General features: G+C 45.5%; 1 protein-coding gene across 1 annotated transcript in view; it reads right to left on the bottom strand.

Annotated features, from left to right (window-relative positions):
- DNAH1 (dynein axonemal heavy chain 1) overlaps window positions 1–10749 on the bottom strand; it is a 68051-nt gene extending 57302 nt beyond the window's left edge. Inside the window, exons 1-9 of the mRNA XM_037386948.1 lie at window positions 10537–10749; window positions 9897–9969; window positions 7273–7447; window positions 6609–6765; window positions 5948–6080; window positions 4288–4449; window positions 3502–3754; window positions 2113–2270; window positions 1055–1266 (exon numbers count right to left, since the gene is read on the bottom strand). Of these exons, the coding sequence (XP_037242845.1) occupies window positions 1055–1266; window positions 2113–2270; window positions 3502–3754; window positions 4288–4449; window positions 5948–6080; window positions 6609–6765; window positions 7273–7447; window positions 9897–9969; window positions 10537–10749 (1536 nt within the window). The remainder of the gene's footprint in view (window positions 1–1054; window positions 1267–2112; window positions 2271–3501; window positions 3755–4287; window positions 4450–5947; window positions 6081–6608; window positions 6766–7272; window positions 7448–9896; window positions 9970–10536) is intronic.
- Between the last annotated feature and the right edge of the window lie 1688 nt (window positions 10750–12437).

Below are 12437 nucleotides of genomic sequence, written 5' to 3'. Positions count from 1 at the left end.
CGTGAACCTGGCCATACATCTCCTTCACTGACAGAAGACCTACAAAAAGAAAGCCTGATATTAAAAAGCAGGAGTGCTCTATTCTTTCATTTTATATACAGCATTTCCTTTTTGTTCTCTTTTCTATAGAACAGTATTCCTGGAGCTGCCTGTGTCAGGGTCCCTCATAAAAAGCTGTGTAGACAGTATGATGAGCAAGTAAAGGACAGAATGTTGTCTTCTCTTGACAAGTGAGGAGAAAGAGGGGAAGAAGCCAAGGGCAGCAGCAGTCTGCAGTGTTTTAATTTATTAAAATACCACCAAGTGTTACTTTTGCTCCACAGGCAGCTGCTGTTTGAGTGTAATAAAACAACCTCAGTCACTGAGTGGATGACAGCACTGCCTAGCTGAAACAGCATGGGACTGGGAAGGACCAGCACATGCCCTCTGCCACTGATTTAGCATGTAATTGTGCAAGTTACTGCATGTGGCCACATCCAGGGTGCAATGTGCTGCCTTCACTTAGAGGGCACGAAGATCTTCCAGCAAGAGTTATCACAGAGTTGCAAATTTTTGTCCTAGTCTGTCTGCTGACATTGCAAGCCGAGTAATTTAATTAAGTACATAAAGAACATAGAGTGTAGCAAAGCATTACCCTATGAGTGCTTCAGGGGGAACCAAAGCTCTTGTGTCTTGCATCTGGATGGATGGGGAAATAAAGCCAAAAAAACCTGGACACTTCTGAGTGCCAGCCAGGACTGTTATCTGCAGGGAGACCAGGATGGGGAAGGAAGGGCTGCAGCCCTATGTGGCCACTTGCTCAACCCATGACTAAAAGCATGGTCAGCAATAGCTGATGCTAACTAGGGGCCTATGGCTCTTTCAGCCTATTCTCCCCACATTCCAATACATTTGACACCCACATGCAAATTCCTCCCTGCCCCACCCACAATGTCTCCTTTGAAAGCTCATCCCTTTCCAGGGAATCGACCTGCAGCTGCTGCACTGTCTAATACGCACTGCCAGCCTGCTTTGCTGCTCCCTGTGTTCATCCCCCCACGCTTCCTCGGCTCACCTGAGTGAAGGTCTGTATCTGGATCTGTTCAAACTCCTCCAAGCAGACGTGCTTGGCTAAGGTTGAGTTAAACAGAGACATGGTGGCTGCCCTGTTACACTCATCTTGCACCTGTGTGAGGAGGAGGATGACTTCTGGCCTGCTCAGGAGCGAGACAAAGTTGAAATCTGCCTGTCGTTCAACAAAAGGATAGTCTGGGATCCAGATGAGACCTGACCCAAAAAAACACACCAACAACATTATTGCCTGCAACGTTATTCCCAGCTTCTGTTTTAGAGGGAGACTACAGCTCCCTTCAGGACAGCACGTGGGAGAGGGACTCCCCTTTGTTGCACAGACTTTATTATCATGTAGCAGTTTCAGCAGATGGCTGGATGAAAGAAAGTCTCTTCTCTGCAGCAGAGACTTTCTGCAGCCTCCCCTTAGTGGCTGAGGGACTGTCTCAGTGCCTGACCTCCCTGAAGCTTTGGCCCGTGAAGTTTCCATGAGAAAACATTGGACTTGAAGAATCTTCCCACTGAGGCTTCAAGGCACAGCTGAGTCATCTCATCTGTGACAAGCCACTTGTGAACCACCTCAAGGCATTCCAACCTTTGGAAGATCCAAGTACACAATATACTGGCTCCCCCCTTTATCTTTTACTGCAGTCATTTTCTGCCATTTTGGGACTCTGAAAGAGCCCGAGTCCTCTTTCACACCTGAGGTATGCCACAGCCCAGCCCAGCAAATGGAAGGCAGCAAGTCCCAGCACAGTGCAGAGTGGAAGGCAGTTAAGCTAATTGCAGTGCCATCCATTTGGTGCCATTAAGGGGACACTTGCAGAGGTACTGCAGCTTAGCTGGCGGATGGTAATGTGTTATACTGACGTAACATGAACATGCAAATATAGCCTAACAAAGAGCAGACACACTCAAAAGTCTCATATAATCTGCTGCTGCCCCTTTTGAGCTCCAACAATTAACGTGAACCTGAGAGTTTCTGCAACAAAGCTTGAATCCGATCAAAGACAAGAGGTCCTATAACCATGCCTAATTCAGACTGTTTCACTGTGTCCCTACCTTTCTCTGGTACTTTCTTCTCCTCTTTGTCTGGCAGGGTGACATAAGAAAACATCTCAGGTTTGGAAGTGACGACAGTGTCAAAGCTTATCCTGTTCATGGTGCGTTCATAGTCTAATCTTACTTCTTTCTCCAGGCAGCACATATGGTCTAATACCCTGCCACAAGACATGGAAATAATAATAACCCATAGTGTTTGAGCAGAAGTATGCTTGCAGCTTTACTGCAAAAACCATCCTTTGCTCACTCCCTTCTGGATTTGCTAACCCAAAAGCTCACCTACTACTGAACACATTAGGAGAGCTGTGCAGACAATGAAGCAGCTAGCAAAGCTATCAACCGGACATTTAATAACAGAGGCATGCAGGGACCTGGGAGTAGGACTGCAGTCTTCTCAAGTGTCTTTTCAGATCAAAGCAAAATCTCCACTGGGAAGAAGGATTACAGAGGGAAGGGGAAATAAGCAAGAACTTAGGAAGCTAGCTGGCAGCTCTGGAAAAGTTGGGCTATCTGAGCTGTCATCCCAACTGCCTCCTGCTGAACACCTCTTGACATTTGTTTCGGCAGCCAACATGTATAAGTGCTGAAACCCTGCTGTTTGTCCTAGGAAATTATCAACCTTCATCTCAAGCAGGCAGAGTACTTTTCTTTATGCCTATATTTCTTCTCACAGCAACTAAATACTCTCCTACTCTCTAGTTTAGGTGGCAGACCATGCACCCCTTCACACCTTCCTGTCTCTGAGCAGGGCAGTATGGCTGATTCCCAGCAACACCACCAACAGCTCATGATTCACCAGCCCAGGGACTCTTAAAACACCTTCCTGATATGAACTGCATCTCAAAGAGACACTGAATTATATCCAGGTGGAGATCTGTCCTGTTTGCATCACCCTGTGCAGATCTTCTTTTGATTTGTTTTAGCAGCTGTTAATAGGTAGAAGAGTCACCAGCAGACAACAGCCAACTCTCTAGAGATGGCTGGCGGCCTGCATATCAGCAGTGACTGATCTGTTCCCTAAAAGCACAGGAAGACAAGGTCAATCATGTCATTTCTGTCCAATTTTCCTGCTGTCAAAGGCCACTTAACTGTAGGCATATGCATGGCTCAGTGGATCTGCACATGAAGTACACCTCCTTCATCTGGGAACACTGACAAACCACCCATCCTGTACACGTGCCCCTGGGGCTCCTGTCCAACCTACTTCTGATGACACTCTGGGCCAGGGGGTGGTGTGCATGTGCACAGGCTGGAAGGCAGATCAGATCCACAGTCTATGAGTTGGATGCTCAAGATCTGCCTCCATTGGCACTTGTTTTGTAGCCCTGTGAGGTCCTACAATGTTAATGGACTGAAGGCAGAGACCCAGACATGTACTTAATGCTTTACCTCTTCCCTTTCCTCAGTTTGGGTGTATGCACAGCCAACAGCTTCATTCTCTGCAGGCTCTTCTCGCTGATGCTGTTTAGTCCATCTGTGGGCATGCAGTCCACATACAAATGGTACAGTAGCAGCGCCTGTGTCTTCTTACGCAAGTTGTTGGCAGAAACTATCCGCTGTGCAAACACCTGGGGATCTTCAGCCACAAACAGCAGGCAAACTCGTGGCACCCAGTACTGACATGACAACAATGGGGCTCTTCCTGGGAAATGAAAGTAAAGCTTACAAGAGTCTACAGGGAAAACAGAATGGCTTGCAATGCTGACAGCAGCTTTTTGATGGACAATATAATAGGGCTGGTTTACTGGAGATAAAAATGAGGGACCAAAACTGAGGACAGCAAGAGACAAGGAACATGGAATTAACAGCAGCTCCAAACCTTTCAAGAGGGGTGTACTTCATCTTAAGATGTCCACATTCCCCCTCAAAATGGCATTGACCCAGAAAGACCATCATTTAACTCGTCCTGAAGGCAGGAAAGATGAGAGACAGAAAAAAGAAAGGTATCTCCAAAGGGAAGGCCTCAAATAGGTTGTCAAATTAAGGTGTGGACTTCTCTCCCCTGGAGGTTTTTCCAGACAGGTTAAACAGACACATGTCAAGGGTGGTAACGGGGAGAGGAATTGAATGACTTCTTGATGTCCTTCCAATCTCTACCTAGGACCAACTAGCATGGGAAATGAACTGCCCTCAAAAGTATATGCCAGGTCCCAAAAGGCCTTACTCAAAACACACCTTCTGGAGTTACTCCTCCATTGAGGATGGGTCTCCCCTCTTCATCCCGCACCAGCCCATTCTTATCTGTTTTATGGACCAAGTAGAGTCCTGTCTCCTTGTCATAATCCAGAACACCAACATCAATCCACTTGTAGATTAACTTCTGGCTTTTGGGGTCCTCTGAGAGAATCAATGATTAAAATGGAGTTAGTCCATTCTCCTGGAAGCTAGAGCAAATGTACTTTCCTGATAAGGGGGGTGACGCTACAGTCAAATCCATTTACTGGTTTAGTTCTTAGTCAATCTCACATAATTTCTGCTGTGATAAAATAAATAATGAACTGAGGTCTTACTGCTTAGCATTTCCAACTGCACACACCAAAGCTCTCCATTCCCCTCCTCTTACCGATATAGGTTCCCTGTGGACCATCCTCCTACCTCCTGCTTCAGGCACTCCCACTCACTCTTTGAAGCCATAGTCTTACATCTGGATCCCATATGCCCCTACATCCTCTTTCAGCCCATACCTAGGGACCCCTCTGCCTCCAATTCCTTCACCCCTTGATCCAGGACCCTCATTACCCACATGAGCTCTGTGGGGTTCCCATTCTCCTTTCCCATGTGTGGGTCTAGCCCTGTGTCACCCTCCACATAAGTCCTCATTCTTCTAATTGGGAGTAGATGTAAAACCCTGTACCTTCTCCCCAGACCTATTATTTCTTTGGGTCATTCCCAGGGCATCTAACTCTTAAGTGTTCAGATCCTCTAAAATACCGGGAGGTGCTACCCAGATGTATATATCTGTATCAATATCAGTATAGATATAAAATGGATGCTGTTAACTACAGTAGTCTGAACTACAGGAATTTGGAACAGTGCTGGCAGTACACAGATGTCAGTGGTCTCACCCTCCCCAGGGCCCAGAGGGTCTGACTACTTGTGTGCAGAACAGTCCATTCAACCTGGAGAGTGATCAGGTGTAGTGTTCCCCAAGCCACCTGCAAGCAGAACCCAGCCATCATGTGCTGGCTGCCTGCAGATCCACACAGCTTATGTTTTACGCTTAGGTTTTGCAGACAGCCAAGCTTCTGGAGGTTGCCCCAGAGCTACAGTCAGTACACGTGTCAGTTCCTATGATTTAAAGCTAGTGCAGATGTGTTGATATGACCTGCAGCCACAACTGGACACCAGATCAGCTGTACCTAGTGATGCCTTCTTATTGCAAAGGCTCCAAGTGACAGGAAAACAACACCCACATCACTTAATTTGCCCTAGATTTACTACTTGGATTTTCACTGCAGTCTGAACTTGACTTCTGATCCTGCACTTGCTGTGAAATCCAGGCAGAACATGCTGTGTGCAAGCTAACAAACTTCATGATGACACCTATATATCAATAAAGCAAAATTTTGACAGTACTGACTTCCAGGCACAGAAAGAGGAGGGCAAAAGTTAAAAGGCTACTTCTAAAACAGTGGAAATAGTCAGTCCAGGGCAGGAGTCATTGTCAGTGAGACCCCTGGTCTCTTGCTCTGACTGCCTGAGCCTGGTCAGAATGAGATATTGCTTTTCTGCTATTCAGAGCCACATTCATCAGAATCTACACATTCTCTTCTGCTGAATGGGCCTGTAACTGTTAGCGTTGCCTTGCTTGAGCAGTAACTCATTCAAGCTTTACCGTGTCCAAGTACATCATCTGTAGGTAAAAGTGCTTTTCCAGGCACTGGCTTTCTATCCTGAGATCCTGGCTCCAGTCCTAGCGAGATCCACTCTTCTGGAGTTCGACAGTCATACTCATCATTGTCAAATATCTAAAAAGCCAGGACATGAGTAAAATTAAGTCTTACTTCAGAGAGACGGAAGTAGCCAATACAACATTTCATGAGAGGGAAATTAACATATAGTTCCTAAATGGGCTACGAAAATGCAAAACAGTCCAGGTGCAAAAGCTGTGCTGATGTTTGATCAACAATCTTCTCCCAAACAGCAATATCTAGCCCTTCCCTAGGGAGTGCAGACCACCACCTAGAGAGGTCTCATGCAATAATACTGCTAACTACTGCACTCAGAAGGAAACATGAGACAACATCTTTTCTTTGGATACACAAATGACAGTGAGGAGCACCCTCAAGGACTATTAGTTCTGATGGAAGTAGTGGGCACCCTGCAGAAGATGCTCAGCATCTTGCAGAGACCCTTCAGGGCCCAAACCTGCTTTAAAGCATTTCCTTTTTTTATTGCCTGTTGATTCAGTGATCGCTAAGTGTCCCGCAGTTTTCAGAAACATCCCATGGTATAAGCAATAAGACAGATCACAAGTGCCAAACATGCTCTCTGACCTTCAACGGGAGGTAGATGGGAAAGATAGGATCTTTCTTCTCCTCAACAGTTGGCATATTGTCAGGATCATGGTGCCTTGGCATCAGCTGATTGGAGTCTATCCCCTCGCTGGCTAAGAGCTCAGCAATATCAAAGGTGAGATATAACCGTCTCATCCTGTTTTGAATCAGATGGGGAAATAACCACTAAAAGCACCTAGAAGGGCTCCCACGCCTACAACTCCACTTTTGGATTGTGCACCCCTATCAGTAAAAAAGTTTTTGAGCACACACTGCACACATCTCTATTTCTTCATTTATAGAATAAAATAGTTCAGTTGGAAGGGACCTACAATGATAATCTAGTCCAATTTATAAATTATATACATGTACTACTGTAGTAATATATTATGAACATTATAGAGCATACAAAAAATAAAAATTAAAAAAGGATGATAAAAAATGAAATAAAACACTATTTTTAAAAATTATTTTCTTCCCACATCCCAGTGAGTTGTCTTGCATACCAGCTGCATTGCGCATGCCCCACTTTGGAGACCATTGCTTTACAGGACAGTATTTTCCTAGAGATTTTTGACATGCCATGTCTTGAAAGCAAAAAGCAACACCTGAACTGCTGTGTCCATTCCATAATTATGTCTCTAGCCACCTTCTGGTTACTTACCTCTCTACTTCAACCTTCCGAGGGCATTGTCCTGGAAGCCGTTGGAAAGGAATCTGCACTTTGGGCTGAAATGATTGTACTGGGAAATCTGACTTGATGAGGTTCTCAGTGGTTGGTCCAATCACTTGCTTATCCAGGACACTTAAGAAGTCCTCAGGCATCTGGAAGGTTGTGACTAAGAGACATAGCAAAACACATCTGAAACCACCAGACATCACTCTGCTTTACATTCACACACACAGGAGGACTGTGCTGTCTCCCGAGTTGTCTGCAGAAGTCACTTCACTAGATTTGTGAGAGAAATCAAGCAGACATCAAACAGGAAACAGAAAGGAAGACCTTTTTTCCTGCTGCAACATGTCATTATGGGTTTCCAGTATTAAAATGATGGCATAGAAGAAGCCTCCACTGAGACTTACTGTCATGCACCTTATTAGGAGGTAGGACACTGACCTGGCTTTATGGAGCTCTGTTCCGTTTCCAGCTTTGCTACAGACTCTCTACATGCCCATGGGCAAGTTACTGTCTCTTAGCATATGGTTTCCCTCATTCTCAGAAAGAGATGGGATTTCCCTGCCCTCCTGAAGTGCCCCGAGACCAAGAGTCAGTTGTAGCTGGGAGGAACTTGGTCAAGATGGTGATAAAGGGCTTAAGAATACTGCAGGAGAGAGTGAGGTGCCCAGGGCATCTTCACGTCCTGAATTCCCTATTCACACCTTACTTGGGACAAACCTCTCTGCAGTTTTTGCTCAAGCGAACCTCCCACTCACATCAACAATGGTGTGAGAAAAAATTTAGTTGAACAGCTAACAATCTAACGATCTGGCCAAATGTTTTCAATGGGAATTTGGACTAAGCAGAAAGCATACATTTCCAAGAATTGGCTGAAATTAAACTATGTCATTTACCCCATAAATAAACCAAACTGTTTATATTGCTAAACAAGCCACAAATAATAGAACAGCAGCAAACTGGGAATTTGAAGCTTAACCTAAATTAAGTAATTGCATGCAAGCTTTAAAAAGCCCTATTCCCTAGACAGAGCTAAGCATTGAACTATAAATGGATCTTAGTGGAGTGAGAGCTTTTCATTTGATGAACTTTCACATTCTACCAAGGAGAAACTTAAGGTTCTGGCTTGTAAGTGGGTATTTTGTACGTCAAGCTTTGGACCCAGTCCTTCACCCTGCTCCATGTGCTTCTGCTTGTATCATGGATGCAACCCCTTGATTTCAAAGCAATTGTGCAGAGCAGCCAATAATGCTGAATCCAGACACATTTCAGGATGATCAGGTACAGAAAGGGTCCTCTAAGAGGTCATTCCCTTGCCCTTCTTAAATGGCCCCCAACTGAACCCTTGTAGCTGTACATTGTCTGCTTAGGGACTAAAGGAAATGGCTGTTGAAATGGCTCCTCTCTCTCTCTCTCTCCTCCCCTCTCTTAGGAAGGGCACCTAGCCTGGAACAAATATGATCCTAAGCATTTGCGTTGTTCATACCAACATGCATGCTTACGGTAAGTTCAAGGAATCCCCAAGATGCAGCTCCTTAGCCTCACGTCTATCTCTTGCTTGGGGTCCTTACAAAATGGCCCTGATTTATATTTGTTGTCAGGGAGCACAGCTGTTCCAATTTTGTCACTTCATTGCTGCAAAATCCATGGCACCATCCATTATGGCACTTTGTGCACTATCAACTATTTATGTCAATACTTAGCGTTTCATTTGCATTTACATTTCCAGCTTGATAGCTTCTTCCCCCTTGAAGAAGCAGCAGATCATAAATAGAGATCTGTCTCCACTTGTTAGAGATGAGTCTAGCTTGTCAAGATTCACTTGAGGATGCAGTCATTTGTCCTCACTCATGAAAATAAATGTCACTTCTAAGCACAGGAAGGTGGTATATATAGTTCCCATCTTTCCCTAAGACTAAAATCCTCTCACATGCACACTTTCTCCTCACCTGCTGCCAGTCTATGATCTGTATCCCCAGGGGTGCTCTAGGGGACAGGAGAGTGCTGGCAAACCTTTCAGCCATGCTCTGCTCCTGTATTTGAGTATCCATGATACAACAAGCTCTTGTAAGCAGGTGGGACTAGCAGCTCTGTATACACAGACCTCTTGCATCTAGGGAGAACAGGCCACTCTGGGGTGCAGTTGGATACAGAATGAATAAATGAAAGAGTGCCGTGACTTTGGCTATGGGTACCTACAACTCGATACAGCGCTCTCAGGCAGGTCCTGTTTTCTTAGGAAAGGGACACTGCTGGCTCCATACTCAATGACAGCACATGCAAATTCAGTGCTCTCCTGGCTCATGGGACCAAAACTCCCATAAGCAGCAACATAGCCCACCCTGAACACGCTGGGGGGAGTGGATATATCAAGGAGACAAGGGAGCACTGGTTTACCACCCATTCAGATCACTTTGCTCCACCTCCACATGAAATTCACTTTTCACAGGACATTCAAGCAGCTCTGCACCATTCCCGAGCACCGAGAGGAGAATGAAAGCAAAGCACTAACCTAGAGTTATCAGCTTAGTTCCCAACATGCTCACTATAAGCAACCTTAAGAATGATGGCCCCATTTCCTGCCACATCAATTTCCCTCTCAATATATTTACCTTTAGGGGTGTGCTGCTCAAGGTCTGCCTGTCTTAGCAAAGCGTGGTACATACGGGGGCCAGCACAAACATCCTGAAATGCAGCATGTGAGGGAAGTGTCAGAGATAACAAAGCACAGTTCTAGCACAGTGGGAGGGTGCGTTATAGAGGTCCGGAGAGAAAGTGAGACTGTAAGACCAACTTTACCAGAGCCTTAGGGACAATTGAGACTGTGAGTAATGGTCAGAAAAGGCTCAAAGAGACACAAATACCTGCAAAGTTCTGCCCAGTGTACAGAGAGGCAGGGGATTTGTCAGCAGAGTGCAGTTTAAGATGCAGATTGGGGGCTGATTAGGCAGTCATTAGGGTTTTACTTCTAAATACCATTTGCAGTCACAACCACACACCTGCCCTGCCACACTGATGTCCTAAAGGTGGACACCATGACAGTGGTAGTACTGGTTGCTGAGGAAGGCAGCACAACTATGATCAGGAAGAGCCTTATGGCTTCACTCTGTACGGGTCAAGGTCTTCATTAAAATCTCTGACCAAAATGAAGGGCTAGGACCTGAGGCGAAAGCTGTATTTCTCCACCCAGGTGTACCATAGGTCTTTTCATTTTAGGACAGCGGTAGAAAAAGAATTGCTCTTTGCACTTACCCCCAACATGTTGGAGGCTCCTGGAGTGAGGACATCAGCATAAGATGTCTTTTGTCTAAAGGCTGAGTATTCTTTTGGCCCCTGGTTGCAGCTATCAGGAAGCAACAAACTTGTTCCTGGACTGCAGTCCCAGCATGAAGCCTCATTGCTGGTACCAGGAGGACTGGGGCTCCTACCCAGAGAATTCCTCAGATACTCCTTTGCTTTATCCATCTTCTTAGGGAGACAATGCTGTGATGCAACCCTAGGCTGGCTAGAAGGGAAAGACATTGGAGACTGTTAAACGCTATCTTTGGCATTCCTCCGCACCCTCCTGCTGTGCTGGGTATCTTAGCAAGTCAAAGATAAGTGGGTAACAAGGTAGGTTCGATCTCCTGCTTCGAAACCAAGTGCTGCCTTCATAACCTGGGGGCCATTGGTCTCATGTGGCTGACTCGATGGCTCACTAACCCTGGGGAAAGGGAGTGCTTTATTACTCTGGATGGATTTTGGAGGGGGAAAACCAGCAGTATACACATTAAAAGCTGCTTTTCTGAAGCAGCAGGGGCTTCCCGGATCTGTGGCGGCATTCAAAAGGCTACCAGGAGAATTTGAGTAAGCTGGGACTACAAAAGAAGTGCTACTTTTGCTGTACCCAAATCCCTTAAAAACCTCGTCACACTTGACTCCAGTGGGAGCAGGCTACAGCCTAGATACAAACACAGCTACTCCCAGGTGTAAAGTCTGACTCTTTCATGTAAACAATTCAGGAGAGATGTTTAAGCATTGCCTAACGCATATTAAAATAAAGCTAGAAGCTCCCCTCTCTCTCCTCCTGCAGGGGATATTTTTGCTGGTGATGTCAGCTCACAGATAATTTCTACTCTTCCATCTCGGGAGACACAAGTCCAGGCAAACATCACAGCTATACAGCTTTATTTTATAAAAACCTTTGCACACTGAGAAATAGTAATTAAGAGCTGCCCTTGGACTTCTGGCATGATGATAATGCAACCCTTGATTTTAGGCTTGTCTAAACACAGAGATGACTACTGTAACTAATTAGTACAGCTAAAGTGACACAAGCCCCTCCGGCCTGCACACACATGTGCCAATATAATGATGTACACATACCCACACAGCTTATTCCTACAAATTATGAGTCAAAGCTCTCCATAGCATCTCTCAAGGCTACTCCAAGTGCAATACAGCTTATTCATCAATTCCTACTCAGGGTTAGACCCAGAATCCTCATCCAGCCCCACACGACTAACGGTTTGTGTCCTGCACCCTTGCTAGGACCCACATGTCTGCCTTGCTTGCTTCTGGAAGCCAAGCCTTTGCAAGAAGCTGCTACATGGGATTCTTACGGCTTTGCTGCAGCTAAGTGCTAGAAAGGCCTTGCCTGGTCTTACAGGCCACAGCTGGCACGGTACCTGTCTGGAGTCTCATCCTGACATGGAGACAACACCACATTCCTGCCATGCCCTCTGTTCCGCACTTGAACAGAGTGAAAACTCTGCCCATCCTATACTCTTGATCAGGGAGGGCAATTTTTTCTATATTTCACCTTGCTGCCTGTCTGCAAGAATGAATTGGCTACACACAGCACAGAAGGCATTACATGCATGCCGGAGATAAGAGGGAATAACTGTGCTGGTTTATTACTGCAGGTTCAAGCCAGTGCACAATTTTGAGAGGTTGAATCAAAAAAGAAAACAGATAATAAATCAAGGTTACCATGATGCGAATCCTTTAAGCGAAATGGAGTAAATGAACAGATTGGAGAGACCTGGGAGATGAGATCAATAACACCCCCTCCCCTCCTTCAAGATAGAAAATCTCAAATCTTTCTCTTCTCAGCTTCTCTTTGGCGTGGCAACTGGAACTTCATACCCTGAAGAATGAATTTTCCATGGAGG

Source organism: Falco rusticolus, chromosome 4, assembly GCF_015220075.1.
Source record: "Falco rusticolus isolate bFalRus1 chromosome 4, bFalRus1.pri, whole genome shotgun sequence".
Taxonomy (NCBI): Eukaryota; Metazoa; Chordata; class Aves; order Falconiformes; family Falconidae; genus Falco; species Falco rusticolus.
The sequence above is the reverse complement of the archived record's forward strand: the minus strand, read 5'-3'. Positions and strand labels throughout refer to the sequence as shown.